The sequence below is a fragment of the Microcaecilia unicolor genome, chromosome 4 (assembly GCF_901765095.1).
Source record: "Microcaecilia unicolor chromosome 4, aMicUni1.1, whole genome shotgun sequence".
Lineage (NCBI taxonomy): Eukaryota > Metazoa > Chordata > Amphibia > Gymnophiona > Siphonopidae > Microcaecilia > Microcaecilia unicolor.
Window position 1 is genome coordinate 4,792,120 of NC_044034.1, and position 18,414 is coordinate 4,810,533.

Consider the following 18,414-nt stretch of genomic DNA (forward strand, 5'->3'; position numbering starts at 1 on the left):
TAAAGCATAAATCTAAGCCACTATGCCCAGAATCATTCTGATGCACTAAAGTAACATATAACCAAATTCAAAGACACTTAGCCACCCACCTGGGGTTATCCTGCAGCAGCTTAAGGGGTCTATCCCCATAGGAGCCAACTTTTCAAAATGATTGGGGGTGCTGAAACTTTTTTTTTTTTTACAGGCAGTGCGTTCCCCCCCCCCCCCCCCCCCCATATACCTTAAAATCCTGTCTGCTGCAGTCTTCACCTGGGCAGTGGCAGCACCACTCAAAGGCTGCCTGCATCCTGCACCAGGACTTCTTCCCTGAACAGTCCCACCCCTCAGTCCCCCTGTACTGTGCAAATATAAAGAGATGCAAATTTAAAAAATGGACATATTTCAATCACTATACTATAGGTTAACAAACACAAATAAAACAAAAAATGGAAAATATGATAATATCATTTTAGTGGACTAAATACATTTTTCAATTAGCTTTCAAAGGCCAAAACCTCTTTCCTCAGGTCAGGACCGTATACTGCTGTTATGATATTCTGTTCTGACATAAGAAAGGAGGGTTTGGTCTCCAAACATTAGTCAAAAATGTATTAAAATTAGTCCAGTAAAGGTATCACCTTACTTCCATTTTCTGTATTTATTAACACAGCTACCACACTACTTTATCCTAAACTAAAAATAAAATTCATTTTTTCCTACCTTTGTGGTCTGGCCGTTTACTGTTTCTAATTGTGTTGGTCCCAGTCTCTTGTTTCTTCTTTCCTCGATCTTTAACTTCCCCCCTTTCCATCCAGCGTCTACCCCCTCTCTCCCCCCTTTCCTTCCAGCATCTGCCCCCTCCCTTCCCCCTTTCCATCCAGCATCTGCCCCCTCTCTCCTTTCCATCCAGCGTCTGCCCCCTCTCTTCTCTCTTTCCGTCCAGCGTCTATTTTCTCCATCTATGTGTAATTTTTCTCCTCTTCTCCCTTTCCCTCATCTCTGTCAGTATACATCTCCTTCCTCTTTCTTCACTCCCCTCCATCCATGTCCACCATTTTTCCTCTCTCTCCGCCCCTCCATCCATGTTCATCTCACTTCCTCTTCCCCTCCATCCATGTCCAGCATTTTTCTTCTCTCCCCTCCATCCATGTGCATCTCCTCCTGTCTTCCCTCCCTTCCATCCATGTCCAGCATTTCTCCTCTCTCCCTGCCATCCATGTGCATTTCCTCCTGTCCTCCTTTTCCCTCCATCCATGTCCAGCATTTCTCCTCTCTCCCCGCCATCCATGTGCATTTCCTCCTGTCCTCCTTTTCCCTCCATCCATGTCCAGCATTTCTCCTCTCCCCTCCATGTGCATCTACTTCCTGTCTTTCCTCCACTCCATGTCCAGCATTTCTCCTCTCTCCCCTCCCCTCCGTCCATGTGCATCTCCTTCCTGTCTTTCCTCTCCTCCATGTCCAGCATTTCTCCTGCCCTCCCCTGCATCCATGTACAGCAACTCTCCTCTCTCCCCTGCCCTCTCCCCCCCCATCCATATCCAGTAATTCTCCTCTCTCCCCTGCCCTCCCATCCATACTACTACTACTTATCATTTCTATAGCGCTACAAGGCATACGCAGCGCTGTACACCATACACAAAAAGACAGTCCCTGCTCAAAGAGCTTACAATCTAGAACCAGATGCATCCATCATTCTGTGTTCACTGCAGTGTGGCACAGGTGAAGAGTAACCATACCACACATTTATACAGACCCCTGTGGAGGAGTGGCCTAGTGGTTAGGGTGGTGGACTTTGGTCCTGGGGAACTGAGTTCAATTCCTGGCATAGGCAACTCCTTGTGACTCTGGGCAAGTCACTTAACCCTCCATTGCCCGCCACATTGAGCCTGCCATGAGTGGGAAAGCACGGGGTACAAATGTAACAAAACAAACTTTCTCCACATACCATGTTCCAAGACATAAAGCAGCTCTGAGGCTCTGTGAGGAGCAATAAATTCTGTGCTTTTTATTCTACATTTCACCCTTTTCTCATTTGAGATTGTATTTCAAAGGAAACACTGTGCATATTTTACTATTTATGGATAGTTCCCTGGTGCAACCACCATTCTTCAAATTATGCTCAGAATACAATGTATAGTCTACTACACAAAGCTCAGGAGCAGCTGGTTCCAATAGTAAACGAATAAGGCTTAATATACCACTCCTATTAAAAGTGCAGCACAAAGACACTAACTCTGCCCAGATCCTTGTTAATGTCTGCCCAAACTTCTGAACAGGCTACTTTTCAAAATGCAAAGTGATTTTTCTACATTCTCTGGCTACAAGAACCATAAACTCTTTTTTAGCATTTCAATTACAATTTTAAAACAGAGAACAAAAAATGTTTTTCTTGCCATTGCACGATCTCCTTTTGGTTTCTCATCAGTTATGTGTCACAGCAGTTTAAGGTTCAAACGACATTTGACCTTTTTAAACATTTGTAACAGCAGCCAGAGATAAAAAAGAGCACCATTTAATCGGGAAAGACTCAGTGTTTGCAGTCTGTTTGAGGGGTGTAGGCAGGAGTTCAAGGGAAGTACAGCTATATGTAATGAAGACAAGGCAGAAGAAATCTCTCTATATAAAAGGCACCACCAACATTCTAAATGAAGCCTCCAGCCGGAAGTGTGAAGGGGGAGAGTTTCCCCATGAGTGTCTGCCCCGCCCTCGCTCTCTCTGTAACACAAACAGTGAAGAAAAACACATCAAATCGCTCTCTCTGTAACAGTGAAGGACTCAGAGGGGGGAGGGGAGAGAGGGCAGAGGGCAGGGACAGAGATATCCGGTTTCCCCATGAGTGTCTGCCCCGCCCTCGCTCTCTCTGTAACACAAACTGTGAAGGAAAAAACATCAAATCGCTCTCTCTGTAACAGTGAAGGACTCAGAGGGGGGAGGGGAGAGAGGGCAGGGACACACACACTCCCACATGCACACAGAAGAAAACCTTGCTAGCCCCCGTTTCATTTGCATCAGAAACGGGGCTTTTTTACTAGTTTATTATAAATATTAAGACAAATAATATTGAAATCTGAGTTAATGTAAAACTCAAACAAGGAGACAGAGGTTTAGAACCATGGCCATTAACTGAAAAGAAAAAAAAATAACCCTAAACATGAGCCCTTAGGACACTTTAGTCTCACTTTCAAAGACACATTTTTTCACGAAATAAGAGGACGACACAAATTAAACTTTTTTCTACCTCCTGTTAGTTTAAAATCTATTACTTTGATTTACCTGACTGAACGGCAGTGAAAGCAGGCTCGCCTCTTCAGTCTTCTCCTTCCCTCTCTCAGCGTCCCGCCCTTGCGCAAACAGGAAATGAGGGCGGGACGCTGAGAGAGGGAAGGAGAAGACTGAAGAGGCGAGCCTGCTCTGCTTTCACTGCCGTTCAGTCAGGTAAAATCAGTTTTAAGCACTGGCTGAGCTGCAGGAAAGCAAGGAGGACAGGTTTCTAAATATTGGGGGTGCTCGAGCACCCACAGCACCCACGGAGTTGGCGCCTATGTCTATCCCCAACACAGCTCAGGTCTGCCTGCACCTGCTTCTTGTGCTCTACACTAGCACCCTCCTCCCACAGACTGATTCATAACTGCCTCTGGGCGAGTCTCCTGCCTTCAAGTTATTCCCAGTGATTTCTAGGTTACTTGGGCCACAGTCCCAGTGGTCCCACAGTTCCTAGAAAGCACTCACAGAACCAACACACAAACCACCAGGATTCTTTATCAGTCCAGACAAATAGGGCAAAAAAACAATTAGGTTTATTTTCTTAAAAATATTGAACAGTGGAACAAAATAGTGCAAATAGCAAACAATAACAGGTAACTGAAATATTGATTAATTATAACACTAACTAAATATCTGTATACTGCATAAACAGTACCGGGGAAGATCAGGACATAGAATTCACACAGCCTCAGCTGAAGTGAAACTCCCACTTTTACCAGCTACTAGCACACTCACAAAAGAAAACAGTCTCCCTCCAATACTTAAAGTTCAAAGGAACATCTGGGAACACTGCTATTTAGAAAAAGTGGACAAATGGGAAAAGAGCAGCACCTGTCACGTAATAAATAATGCATAAGGTTGCACGATTCAGAGAAATACAATTTAGAATTCTTACACGAGCTTACTTTTCGCCCAAACAGGCGTATTATGCGGGGCGCCTTGAAACCCCAGCATGTATTAAATGTGCAGATCAGGGCGGGACATTACTGCATATGATATATACGTGCCCCCGGGTGGTGATCTTTTGGAACAGGGTACAGAGATATTGTGGGATGCTACTTAAGAAAGAAATACGATTCAGGCCGCAGGACATAGCACTGGGAATAGAGAGAGGTAGGCTAAAGTTGCAGCGGGTAGAATTTTGGTTAGTATTCAAAGCCATAATTGTGGGGAAGCTATGTATTCTGCGGCACTGGATACGGGAGGATGCCCCAACCTTCTGGGAATGGAGGAACGCATTTCACAGCCTGTTGATACGGGAAGCAAGAGAAGCTAAAATAACACCTAAACGTAAAAAAGAGTTTTGGGAGGTATGGGAGCCATACATTCAGTCACTGTCAGGTAGAGCACGCAGTCTTATTTTGAACTCCATGTCAATGTAAGATGATAGGAAGGTAGAGGAGGGGGGGAGGGATTTATTGGGGTAGTTAGGGCCTATAGAGGGAATATATTAATGTTAACCTGCACATAGGAAAATGATTGGATAAGGGATAATGTGTTGACTTACTAAAGATACATAGCTACAACGGACAATGGTGATGAGGATACTGGACACAAAATTGATGCCCTCAAACATTCCAATTAGAGTGAGCGACATATGTATCGGTTTGAATCTCCGCATCTTTATACACAAGTTTACTTACAAATTTGAGTATAAGTTATAATTGGTTAAACGATGCACCAACATAGAACTAACCATCGGAGGTGGTGGTATTTGGCAAAGGACTATAAGAAACAAGGCCCTTTGCGGTAGATTGCTTTGAGTAGATACACGCCTCTGATATATGATCTCGGCTGTTCGGGATGAATGGAGTAGTGTAAAGACTGCGGAGCGATGTAATAATAAATCAAATGTTCACAATAATATAGGGTGGAAGGGGGGTAAGGATGGGGAGGGAGGGAGGGGGTAAAAGGAAAATGTATAGTTTCAATAATGTATAGCAGATATGATATGTTTATATGTTATCTATTCACAAGTAAGTGTATAAGATATGTTTCATCAATAAACAGACTTAAACATAAATAATGCATAAGGCTGATGTCACATAATGCCACAAATTGGGCAACTAATGAAAAGAATAGCACATATCTCATATAAAAAACACACAAAAAACTAGCATATTATCCAGTCAATATCACACTAATTATGCAGCGTTTTCTCATTATTATGGTTACTTAAAGGGTGGGGGGACGGAGTGAAAAAAGGAGTGTTTGGGGTGGGAATATGGTTGTTTATATGACTGGATTAATATGTTTTTGTGGATTTTGCATTAAAATGAATACAAACAGGCTTATTTTCGAAAGAGAAGGGCGCCAATCTTTCGACACAAATCGGGAGATGGGTGTCCTTCTCTCAGGGTCGCCCAAATCGGCATAATCGAAAGCCGATTTTGGGCGCCCTCAACTGCTTCCCATCGCGGGGACAACCAAAGTTCACAGGGGCGTGTTGGAAGCATAGTGAAAGCGGGACTGGGGCGTGCTTAACACATTGGCGTCCTCGGCCGATAATGGAAAAAAGAAGGATGCCCCTGACGAGCACTTAGCCGACTTTTTTTTCTTGCGACCAAGCCTCAAAAAGGTGCCCGAACTGACCAGATGACCACCGGAGGGAATCGGGGATGACCTCCCCTTCCTCCCCCAGTGATCACTAACCTCTCCCACCCTCAAAAAACAACTTTAAAAATATTTTTTGCCAGCCTCTATGCTAGCCTCAAATGTCATACCCATCTCCATTACAGCAGTATGCAGGTCCCTGGAGCAGTTTCAATGGGTGCAGTGCACTTCAGGCAGGCGGACCCAGGCCCATCCCCCCCTACCTGCTACACTTGTGGTGGTAAATGTGAGCCCTCCAAAACCCACCACAAATCCACTGTACCCACATCTAGGTGCCCCCCTTCATCCCTAAGGGCTATGGTTACAGTTGTGGGGAGTGGGTTTGGGGGGCTCAGCACACAAGGTAAGGGAGCTATGTACCTGGGAGCTTTTTCTGAAGTCCACTGCAGTGCCCCCTAGGGTGCCTGGTTGGTGTCCTGGCATGTCAGGGTGACCAGTGCAGTACAAATGCTGGCTCCTCTTATGACCAGATGGCTTGGATTTGGTCATTTCTGAGATGGGCATCCTTGGTTTCCATTGTCGCTGAAAACCGGGGACGACCATCTCTAAGGGCGACCACCTCTAAGGTCGACCTAAATGTTGAGATTTGGGCGTCCTCTATCATATTATGGAAATGGAAGATAGCTCCCATCTTGTTTCGATAATACAGGTTTCCCCGCCCCTTCGCGAAGACGTCCTGCAAGGATGCCCTCAGGAAACCTTGGGCGCCATGTTTGATTAGGCCCCTCAAAATGATTTATGTTTCAACAATTTTATTGATGATCCTTCAAAATGAACAAACAGCATGATCATTGGGCAACAATTTGCTAACAATCCTTCAAAATACAAATAAAGTGATAATTGGAACATCAGAAGTTTTAACGTTTTCTACTCCCTCCCACCCACTCTCCTAACCCCCTCCCCCCTCCCCTCCAAATTGAGCTTCAACAACTTTAATTATACAACAGTTTAAGGAACTGACAAGCTCAGAATATGTTAAGTTGGGAAGAAATAGTCAGAGCTGGCTACCCAAAAACAGTCAGTGTCCATAAGCCCAACCCAAGTTTATGGTAGCATACCCCTCCCTCCTACGCCACCCCTAAGTTTGATACCCCCCCCCCCCCCCCCCGAGATAATACTAAGAACCAGGCTGATGAAGCCCGGATCACAAAAGACGTTGACAGTAGAAAACGGAGATAGGAAACCCTTGCTCAGCCCCACCCTCCACCTAACCCACCAGGCAACAATCCAGAACAAGGACACCTATTGTGAAAATACCTTCCGAACCTCCTGTACGTGCCTATCAGAAAAGATTCAATAAACCCTCCCCTAGAGTTCTCCTTCTAACTCTATCTAATTGTAGTGAGGAAATCTTATTCCCTCCATAGCTACCAACCCTCATCCAGAGCCTGATAATTCACCAAGTTGGTTAAGAATAAAGCTGCGGGTCTGAGGTGCTACAGCTTGAATATACCTCTCCCAAGTTAAATAGAATTGTCGTAATTTAAATTTTGAAGTGTGAGTCTCGAAGTTGCACCATTGCCAATAAGAAGGAGCCTCAGGCTTTATCCAATTTACTAAAATGCATTTCTTACCTATTAGGAATGCTTTATGAACTAATAAGGTTTGATGGACAGTAGCCACCCCCAAAGGGGACAACAACTCCCAACAGAACACTTTCCGGCAAAACCAATATCTTCCGCCCCCTAATTCTCTCCAGCTTTGATCGCTGGTCAGGCCCATATAGCATGATAAAAAGTGCTCATAGGTCCTCTACATCTAATACATTGGGGCGAGTCTGCTCCACCCATTTTATGCAACCTTGATCGAGAGGTATAAGCCCTAAAAATCACTCTAACCTGACACTCTCTAAGTTCAGCACTACTTGCCCTACTTGGGATTTGGCTCGTGCTTCCCACCAAAATTCTTGTTGTGATCAGTTTCTGTAGGTCCTCCGACCATCGCAGAGCGAGAGGAACAAATTCCCTCTGAGGGCAGCTCAGCAATAGTCTTTTGTGAAGCATTGATATCGAAATAGCTTCGTTGGTGGCCATTTCATGAAGCTCATGAATGCCCCTCAAAATGATTTAAGCATAAAAACTGCTGACTGCCGTGGGCTGAATATGGGCCGGATAATGTCACGTTCTTACTTTATAACAGCTGTACCATCAGTTCTGCCCAAAGCAACGACCTTGCATTGTCGATTGTCACTCCTATTTGAGTATAACCTGAAGAAGGAATGGGTGATAAGGCAAAGCTTGTTTTATTTTGCTGCATTGCACCCTGGAAGTCATGTGTTTCCTATGTCATAAGCTTATTCCTGGAATAAGCAGCAGAAAATCTTTTACTCTTTTGGGATCTTGCCAGGTACTTGTGATCTCGATTCACCACTGTTGGAAACAGGATACTGGGCTTGATGGACCTTCAGTCTTTTTCTGGATGGCAGTTCTTATGTATGAATGTACTTATAAGACAATTGAAGGACAGTTTTATAATTCAAAATCTCTAACATTTCTCTATTTTTTTTTTACAAAGTAAAATCACATCCTGCAGGAATGGGTAAGTTTTATTCAGTTAACAACCTATATATTTTAGGGGTGGGCAATTAATGCGTTAATAATGAGGCAGTGGACAAAGAAATTATATATATAAGAAGTGATATTAACTGTTAAAATCTGGGGTTTAAAAGTGGTGTTTGAATTCCTATTTCAAAATCAGCTTTTTACTTTGCAACTGAAGTGAAGGTATGCCAGATGTTTCATATTATTTCAATGTCTAGCTGCCGAGCTAAGGTTAGGAAAGGTCAGTGAGAAATGCAACTCTGTCCCTTGTGAATTGCCAATGCTAGCTGGCACAGCTGTAAACTATTATGACTGAACAAAGGAATGAGCCAGATATATTGTAGTTTACAAGATAGAAAATACTATTTAGAGAGAGGCAATAGATTAGTATTTAGAAGTTCTGTTTATATTTAGGATATGTCTTATAAGAATGCTTATTTTAGAATATGTTTTATTCTCTGTAATTTCTATGTAGGATGTTTGTTCAACTCTGTGTTACTTTTAAAATGATCCTTTGTCTGCTGTTTAAGGCTGCAGTGAGGAGATCAACATGTGTTTTGAGTTTTCTGTGGTCTTAGCTAGTTCTGTGTATGGAGCTGATAGGTGAAAAGGTCAGAACTAGTCAGCTCTCTTCTCCTTGATTAATTATAGGTAAAATGCAGGAATGGTCTTGGAAGTAATAACCTGATATGTATGCTATTAATTAAGATTGGCTTTTGACCTCTTTAATGAATGCCAGAGTTTAGTTAGCAGTTAGTACTAGGAATATGAGAAATCAATCATAATAACATGTAAGAGACTGGAGACCAAATGTCTGGCTTAAGGGGCCCCAGGTCAGAGGTCAGTTTAGGATGTCTGGAACCTATGTAACTGATATTTCAAAAGTAATGATTGGTTGAGGCAAGGTAGCCAATCAGTTTCTTAACCAATTGGGAGTAAAGGGGGCTAGGCTAGGAGGAGGGCTTAGGACCCTATTTAAGTGGGAGCAGAAGCAGTTTACGTCAGAAGGAGCTCAGAAGAAAGAGAAGGACAGAAGGAACAGACAGAAGAAGGAGACAAAGACACAGAGAGCTGAGAGAAAGACCCAGAGAGCTGAGAGAAAGACACAAAGAGCTAAGAGAAGAGAAGAGAGCTAGAACTGATGTCCTGCTTTGTTTGCTGGCAAATAAAGAAGATTACTCTCTCATTCTGGTGTGTGCTGTCTGACTCCTGAAGCATCACAAATTCCTATCTCAATTCCTGCAACAATTCTTGGTGGCAGCGGTGGGATCCTGAATCCTGCATTAATCCCAGCACCCAACTGACTGGAGAACATTCGCCGGGTATGTATTCTGTATTTTGTATTGTAATCCTAGCTAGGAAATTGTAAACCAGCCCCTCAAGAAAATTGAGGAAGGAGAATCTGATCAATTCTCAGCAAAGGCCCTAGTACCTTCTAGTCGCGGGGACTAGAAGCGAAAACGCTTGAGCTTATCTGTATTTGAGAAATCTGAAATTGTTGGGTGGGATTTTCTGTATGGAATGTGTGATGCGTGAATGATTAACTGAGTGCGGACTTCTTATAGCTGCATTTCCAATTAACGCGAGTTCAATTGGTCAGCAACGGAAGGAAGCGATTGTTGTCTGTCTACCTAGTGTCTCGAGAGTGCAGACCCCTTACTGCATTCTCAAAAATTCCCTCCCTTTTGTGTGTTGTAACTGTAAGCATTATGGGTGGGACATCATCTAGACAAATTGTTACCCCCCTAGATTGTATGCTTAGACATTTTAAAAAAGGTTTTTTAATTAATGACTATGGACAGACTTTAAGCTCAGGTACTTTAAGAACCTTGTGTGAAGTTGAGTGGCCATCTATGGGAGTGGGGTGGCCCCCTAGTGGCAGCTTAGATATTGAAGTAATCCGGAAGGTCTATAGCATAGTAGTAGGAGAATCAGAATATTCTGAACAACTCCCTTATATAGATTCCTGGGACAGCCTTGTGACTGACCCTCCCTCCTGGTTGAAAACTTATATGGGATCCCCAGTAAAATTCATGTTAGGCCGTGTTCAAAGAAAGATTAGAAAATCTAAACTAGAAGAGGGAAAGAGCCCCAGGAAGCTTACCACCCAATCGGTGGCTTCCGCCCCTACCCTGTCTGAGAAACCCATACTCTCTGATGATCCCTCAGATCTTGAGCCACCACCTTATGGCCCATTGTTGGGGTTCCGTGCCACCCCCAGAGATCCACGCCGCCCAGCCCAAGCCTCTCCAGCACAGGCTTCTCCGGATAGTTCTTCCCCTCCTGTGCCAAACCTGCCACACCCTAGGTTGGACTTTTCACCTGGCCTCTACCCTTCTGTGCCACATCCTCCCCTGTTAACCTCCGAAGACCCACTTTGGGCTCCACTCCCTGACTCCTCAACTCCTGACAGCCCAGCCTCTCCCTCTAGTACCCCTACCCACTCATTAGGGGCCCGGCATCCCTTTCAATGGACTGACTCACCTGTGACCACCTCTCAGTCTATGAGTACCCCTCCCCATCCCTCAGGGGTTCAACATACCTCCACTGAATGGGTTAGACCCGCTGCAATTACCTTTGAGCATGATAGGAGGGTAGCTCCTAGCTCTACCTCAGATTCCATTCCCACCTCCTCGAGAGTTCTGCCACTTCGTCAGGTAACTACCACTCGACCGGATCCTAATAATCAGGGTCAGGTTATACAGGCACAGGCCTACCAGTATGTACCCTTCACAACCACCGATCTCCTGAATTGGAAGACGCATTACCCCTCTTATACTGAAAAGCCTCAGGCAGTGGTGGACCTAGTGACTAGCATTATGGCCACCCATAACCCAACCTGGACTGATTGTCAACAACTTCTCCTGACCCTCTTCACAACTGAGGAGAGGCGGAAGATTTTGCAAAATGCTGAGGCCATCACGCGAGAGCGTGCTCCCGAGAGGACACCGGACCTAGAGGGGTGGGTTAGAGCTCGGTTTCCTCGCGCAGCTCCAGCTTGGGATCCAAATGATGGGCAGCACTATGAACTGTTGTCTGGCTATTGCCGGGACTTACTGGAAGGTATGAGGAAAGGCATAAAGAGGCCCATTAATCTGGCAAAGGTCTCTGAAATTCTCCAAGGGGCAACTGAATCCCCTGGGGCCTTTCTAGAGCGACTAATTGAAGCCTACAGAACATACACCCCATTTGACCCTGAAGCCCAAGAAAACCAGAGAATGGTGAATAGCGCATTGGTGGCCCAGAGTATGCCAGATATCCGGAAGAAGTTGCAGCGTCAGGAGGGATTCGCAGGGATGAATACCACCCAGCTAATTGAGATCGCAACCAAGGTTTTCATTAATAGAGATCAGGAGGTGCGCCGAGAGGCTGACCGGAAGATGCAGAAGAAGGCCGACCTTTTAGCGGCAGCCATTACTAATTCCACCCTTAACCGAGGTCGACCTCTAGCTAATGGGAAGCCAAAGTGGGACCCCGGACCACCAGCCAGGGCCCGAGATTCCTTCAATCAATCCCGGCCAAGGGGGGAGAATCCCAGACCAAGATTGGAGAGGGACCAGTGTGCCTATTGTAAGGAAAGAGGGCACTGGAAAGATGAATGCCCCCAGAGGCGCCAGGGACTGAGAAGGGGACCAGGAGATCGAGGAAGCCGAGGCCGAGTTCGAGAGGGAAGATATGAGCCTCCTGAATCTGACATCATCGGGATAGCCGAGATGGCAGAATGGGACGAATAGGACAGACCGGGTTCCTATAAACTGGGCTCCCAGGAACCTATGGTCAAGCTAACTATAGGGAGCCGCTCAATTCCATTCATGATTGATACAGGAGCTGAACATTCTGTTGTGACGGAGCGATTAGCGCCTGTGTCTGGAAAAACTGTCCGAGTGGTGGGAGCCACGGGGGTGCAGAACCGGAGGCCCTTCCTGACAACCCGTAGATGCCAATTAGGCTCACACATAGTCACTCATGAATTCCTGTATATGCCAGACTGTCCAATCCCTTTGTTAGGTCGAGACCTGCTGTCCAAGCTTAGGGCCCAAATTTCTTTTGACTCTGATGGCCAGACTTCAGTCTCCTTTCGGCCTCCGACATCCAGCCCTAAGGGTATATTGAGTTTCTGCTGCCCTCTTGAAGAAGAATGGCGGCTGCATCAGTCGCATGGCCAAGTTGACCTACCCCTGGCAGACAGCTTTCAGGTCAGTGGGGTATGGGCAGAAGATAATCCCCCAGGGTTGGCCCGAAATATTCCTCCTGTACATGTAGACTTACTTCCAAGTGCCCGGCCAATCCATCTTCGCCAATACCCAATTCCCAGAAAGGCTCTGGAAGGGATTCAAGCACATTTGAATCGTCTGTTATCCCATGGAATTATTCGATCTTGCCAGTCTCCATGGAATACGCCACTATTGCCAGTTCAGAAGCCAGGGACTGAGGACTACCGGCCAGTCCAAGACTTACGAGTGGTCAACAAATCCACTATCTCATTACACCCTGTAGTGCCTAATCCATATGTCCTGCTAGGATTGATACCTTCTGGAGCTACCCATTTCACGACACTAGACCTAAAAGATGCCTTCTTTTGTATTCGGGTGGCCCCAGCCAGTCAATTGCTTTTTGCCTTTCAATGGGAAAACCCAGTAACAGGAAGGAAGCTTCAGTATACATGGACCCGCCTGCCACAGGGGTTCAAGAATTCCCCCACTATTTTTGGGACTGCCCTAGGACAAGACCTTAAGACTTTTAAATCTGAGCCTTCCAGGCGAGTTTTACTCCAGTATGTAGATGACCTCCTGATTGCAGCAGTGACCCAGGAAGAGTGTTTTGAGGCTACTAGAGAATTGCTGGAGCTACTCTTGGATGCAGGCTATAAGGTCTCACGCTCAAAGGCCCAACTCTGTCAGTCAGAAGTGAAGTATCTGGGTTTTTGCATTTCCCAGGGAAGTCGGAGACTGGATGCTAGTAGGAAGCAAGCGGTAGCTGCAATTCCCCAACCCAAGTCCAGAAGAGAAGTTAGGGAATTTCTGGGAGCAGCCGGATTTTGCAGAATTTGGATTCCAAATTTTGCATTGATGGCGAAACCCCTTTACCAAGCCACAAAGGGGGGTGAAAAGGAACCATTTGAATGGGGACCTACTGCTCAACAATCCTTCATTGCCATAAAGAAAGCCCTACTCCAAGCCCCTGCGTTAGGCCTTCCTGATGTGGAGAAACCTTTCTCATTGTATGTCCACGAGCGACAGGGGGTTGCTCTGGGTGTGCTGACCCAGATGATGGGATCCTGGCAGAGGCCTGTTGCATACCTGTCTAAACAGCTGGATGGAGTGGCTAAAGGATGGCCAGCCTGTATGAGGGCCATTGCAGCAACAGCCTTACTGGTCCAGGAAGCTGATAAGTTGACCTTGGGGCAAGAACTGGTTGTTAAAGTCCCCCACGCAGTTCTTACCCTCATGGAGTATAAGGGCAACCACTGGTTTACAAATAACCGCATGGTTAAGTACCAAGCTAGCTTGTGTGAGAATCCACGGATACACCTGGAAACAGTGGCTACATTTAATCCCGCCACTCTTTTGCCAGCATCTGAGGGACCACCAGATCATGACTGTATCCAAACTATGGATGAAGTGTACTCCAGTCGACCAGATCTTAAAGATGTTCCGTGGAGGGACCCAGATGTAATTTATTTCACAGATGGAAGCAGTTATGTGGAGAACTCCAAGCGATTGGCAGGCTATGCTGTGGTGACAGAGGACAAGGTGATAGAAGCAAGAGCCCTGCCCCAAGGAACTTCAGCCCAGAAAGCAGAACTTGTGGCCCTCATACGAGCTCTGGAGCTAGCAGCAGGACTGGTGACCAACATTTATACTGATTCTAAGTATGCTTTCACAACCCTACATGCTCATGGAGCTTTGTATAAGGAAAAGGGACTCATAAATGCTGCAGGCCAACCTGTTAAGTATGGACCCGAAATACTTCAGCTGCTAGAGGCTGTGTGGGCCCCTAAGAAGGTAGCTGTCATTCATTGCAGGGGACACCAAAGGATAGATACTCCAGTGGCCCGAGGGAATCGCCATGCTGATCGGGTGGCCAAGGAAGCTGCTCGAGGACCCCCAGCAAGTACTGTGACCCCCCTGTTCCAAATCCGACTGCAAGAATGGACACCTATATATACCCAAATGGAAGAGAAATGGGCTCAAGAAGAAGGTGCAGTAAGGAGACCTGATGGCTGGTTACATCTCCCTGATACCAGAGTTCTGGTGCCACGCCACCTAGCTTGGCCTGTAGTGTCTCAAGCTCATGACCTATCACACTTAGGGAAAACAGCACTAGCCCGCCTACTCAATCGAGTAGTGGTGCTGGAAGGATTGGATAGTCTGGTTGCCACTGCCTCTGCCCGATGTACTCTCTGTGCCCAGAATAATGCCCGTCAGGGACCCCGTATTCCACCAGGAGTTCAGTCTAGAGGACTAACACCCTTTGAGTCCCTAGTTATAGACTTCACAGAAATGCCCAGGAGTGGTAGGTTCCGATACCTCTTAGTCATGGTCTGTACCTTTTCTGGGTGGGTGGAAGCATATCCTACAGTCACTGAGAAAGCCACAGAAGTAGCTCGAGCTCTCCTTAGGGATGTCATCCCCAGGTATGGACTGCCCCTTGCCATAGGTTCAGATAATGGTCCCGCCTTTGTTGAAGCTACACTTCAGGCCCTGTCCCGCGCATTGCGCATTACCTGGAAATTGCATTGTGCCTATCGTCCCCAGAGTTCAGGGCAGGTTGAGCGAGCAAACAGAACCTTGAAAAATAGCCTAGCAAAGATTTGTCAGGAAACCCAATTGAAATGGCCACAGGCATTGCCACTAGCCCTCTTCCGCCTCCGATGCACCCCAACTAAAGGAACAGCCCTCTCTCCCTTTGAAATTGTGTATGGGAAGCCCCCAGCCATTTACAGGGAATTAAGGGAGACATAGGGATTTTAGGGTCTGCCCAGGTGCAGGAGCAGGTAGCCCTCTTGGGGAAGATAATTTCTGAGCTTCAGTCTTATGTGAGAGAAATAAACCCTGTCCCCTTCCAGGCTCAGGTACATTCCTTCCTGCCAGGGGATAGAGTTTGGGTGAAAGACTGGAAGCTCCAGCCTTTGGGGCCCCGATGGAAAGGACCTTTTACTGTTTTGCTTTCTACCCCTGCAGCTGTGAAGGTCGCAGGGATAACTCCATGGGTCCATTGGTCTCGAATTAAGTCTGCTGACCAGACTGAGCCCAGCACGGATCAGACGGAGCCTAGACAGTGGAGAGCAGAAAGAGATCCAGCGGAGCCATTGAAGTTGCGCCTGACCCGAACCAAAGAATCTACTAGCTGAAAAGAAGGGTCAACTGCATACTGCAGGAGCGGCTGAACTTCGGCTTCACACTGAGACTCTTTCTTGCCTGATTCTGGCTTTCTTGGAATTTGAAAGCTTGATCCTTGTCAGTTGAGGGTCTATCCCAACTGGTATAAGAACTCAAAGACTGAGAACACTATATTAGAGTAATCTGTGATTAGCACAGACTGTTGAAATATTATTGCTTAATTAGTTTGCTGTATTTGTTTTAGATTAGGAAGAAAGAAAATGTTAGTAGTTTGGATGCTTTTGTTGTTTTCTACTCCTTGCCTCCTTGTTCCTAATACCCCAACTCGCTCCAACCTTTGGTTACACTCAGTCCAGGAACTAATTAGCCAGGCAAAGATTACTTCCCCTTGTATTGTGTGTTCCCGATTTTCTCCTTATACTACAGATGTCCCAGCTGTTCCTGTCCCTGTGCAACTCCCAGCTCTTATACCTCCCTACTTTTCGAGTTCAGGCCCTTGGAGCCAGGATTATACTTGGTGGTCCTTTTATAATGCTACTTCCCCCTCTGACTCTTCTCTAAGGCCAGTTTTTACGTCTCCCTATCCAGCTTCTGGAGTGTTTTGTTTAACAAGAAGCATCTCAACTGTTCTTCCCATTCCCTGTAACTATACTAATGTTCTCCCAGAGAAGGAGGAACCTGTGTGGGTAGTTTCTCCAGGTACTCCTATGTGCCCTACTACCATACCTGTAGATTATGACCAAGGTGATTATCTGGCTCCTAACTATACTACTGAGAAGACTATAGTGTCCAAGCTTATTTTCTACTTTCATAAGTCCCCGGGGTATGAAGAGTTACTAACAAATGAGCAGCCTGTCACAATTGGGGATTGGCGCCTATGGTGTGCAAAGTCTCCATTTCGTCTTCGTTCCCCCTGGGATAGGGGCTCGCATTATGGGCACCCTAAGTACCCTGTCCAGCCTGAGCCAACATTTATTGGGAACTTTCCTCGCCCTCTCCTTGGTCATTACTGGCTCTGTGATAATGTCCTCCACATGATTCTTCCCTCCACATATGATTTTTGTGTATTGGTAACCTTGAATTATTTTCCTAAAGTTATTCCTCTTAAGCCACTATCCCCGCACCGCTCTAAGCGAGAGGCTTTGTCCTTACCCTCCTCTGTTGCCACAGAGGATGAGGCGATTGAATTAGCCCTCCAGTATATTAATTCTACTTATCCTCTGACTAAAAAGAGACTTGTAGCCCTTTCTGCCACGGCCTGGATTCCAATTGGAGGCCCGGTAGCGGGTATTACTGAACTAGGTATGGCTACCCGGAGACTTCAATCCCTACTCCATGTTTTAGTTCATGAGCTGAACGTGGTAGTCAATGCATTGCAGGATCAAATTAATGAATTAAGTATAGTTTCTAGATATAACCGTATGGGTCTTGACTATCTCTTTGCAGCCCAGGGTGGCCTCTGCACAGTGTTAAATTCTTCAGAGTGCTGTACTATTGTCATAAATAGGACGCATGTAGTTAGGCATGCCATGGATAAAGTCCTACAGTTGGCCAGTCTTAATGTGGAGGATTACCGAGGAGGATTAGACCTTACCTCCTGGTGGTGGTCATTGACCTCCTGGATACGTCCCTTGTTCATTTCCCTAATAGTCTTAGTTTTAGCAGGGTTTTTGTTTTGTTTCCTGGCCTCATGTGCTTCGGCAGTATGCCGTCGGACCTTAACAAGTAGGGTAATGGTAATTCACAAGTCTATTCCTAGTTAGGATCACTATAGTCTCCAGAGTTTGAGATGTGAGACTTATCTCTGCATAAGCTGATTTTAGTCTCAAAGGGGGGAATGAGGCAGTGGACAAAGAAATTATATATATAAGAAGTGATATTAACTGTTAAAATCTGGGGTTTAAAAGTGGTGTTTGAATTCCTATTTCAAAATCAGCTTTTTACTTTGCAACTGAAGTGAAGGTATGCCAGATGTTTCATATTATTTCAATGTCTAGCTGCCGAGCTAAGGTTAGGAAAGGTCAGTGAGAAATGCAACTCTGTCCCTTGTGAATTGCCAATGCTAGCTGGCACAGCTGTAAACTATTATGACTGAACAAAGGAATGAGCCAGATATATTGTAGTTTACAAGATAGAAAATACTATTTAGAGAGAGGCAATAGATTAGTATTTAGAAGTTCTGTTTATATTTAGGATATGTCTTATAAGAATGCTTATTTTAGAATATGTTTTATTCTCTGTAATTTCTATGTAGGATGTTTGTTCAACTCTGTGTTACTTTTAAAATGATCCTTTGTCTGCTGTTTAAGGCTGCAGTGAGGAGATCAACATGTGTTTTGAGTTTTCTGTGGTCTTAGCTAGTTCTGTGTATGGAGCTGATAGGTGAAAAAGGTCAGAACTAGTCAGCTCTCTTCTCCTTGATTAATTATAGGTAAAATGCAGGAATGGTCTTGGAAGTAATAACCTGATATGTATGCTATTAATTAAGATTGGCTTTTGACCTCTTTAATGAATGCCAGAGTTTAGTTAGCAGTTAGTACTAGGAATATGAGAAATCAATCATAATAACATGTAAGAGACTGGAGACCAAATGTCTGGCTTAAGGGGCCCCAGGTCAGAGGTCAGTTTAGGATGTCTGGAACCTATGTAACTGATATTTCAAAAGTAATGATTGG

The 18,414-nt window shown here is 45.4% G+C and overlaps 2 protein-coding genes across 3 annotated transcripts in view; both read left to right on the top strand.

Moving 5' to 3' along the window:
* LOC115468254 (E3 ubiquitin-protein ligase TRIM39-like) overlaps positions 1-18,414 on the top strand; it is an 872,633-nt gene that overhangs the window by 810,815 nt on the left and 43,404 nt on the right. The gene's annotated exons all lie outside the window — the stretch shown is intronic.
* LOC115468250 (E3 ubiquitin-protein ligase TRIM39-like) overlaps positions 1-18,414 on the top strand; it is a 340,997-nt gene that overhangs the window by 297,088 nt on the left and 25,495 nt on the right. For both annotated transcript variants that reach the window (XM_030199798.1, XM_030199799.1), the window contains exon 6: positions 8,371-8,394. In XM_030199798.1, coding sequence (XP_030055658.1) covers positions 8,371-8,394 — 24 coding nt within the window. The remainder of the gene's footprint in view (positions 1-8,370; positions 8,395-18,414) is intronic.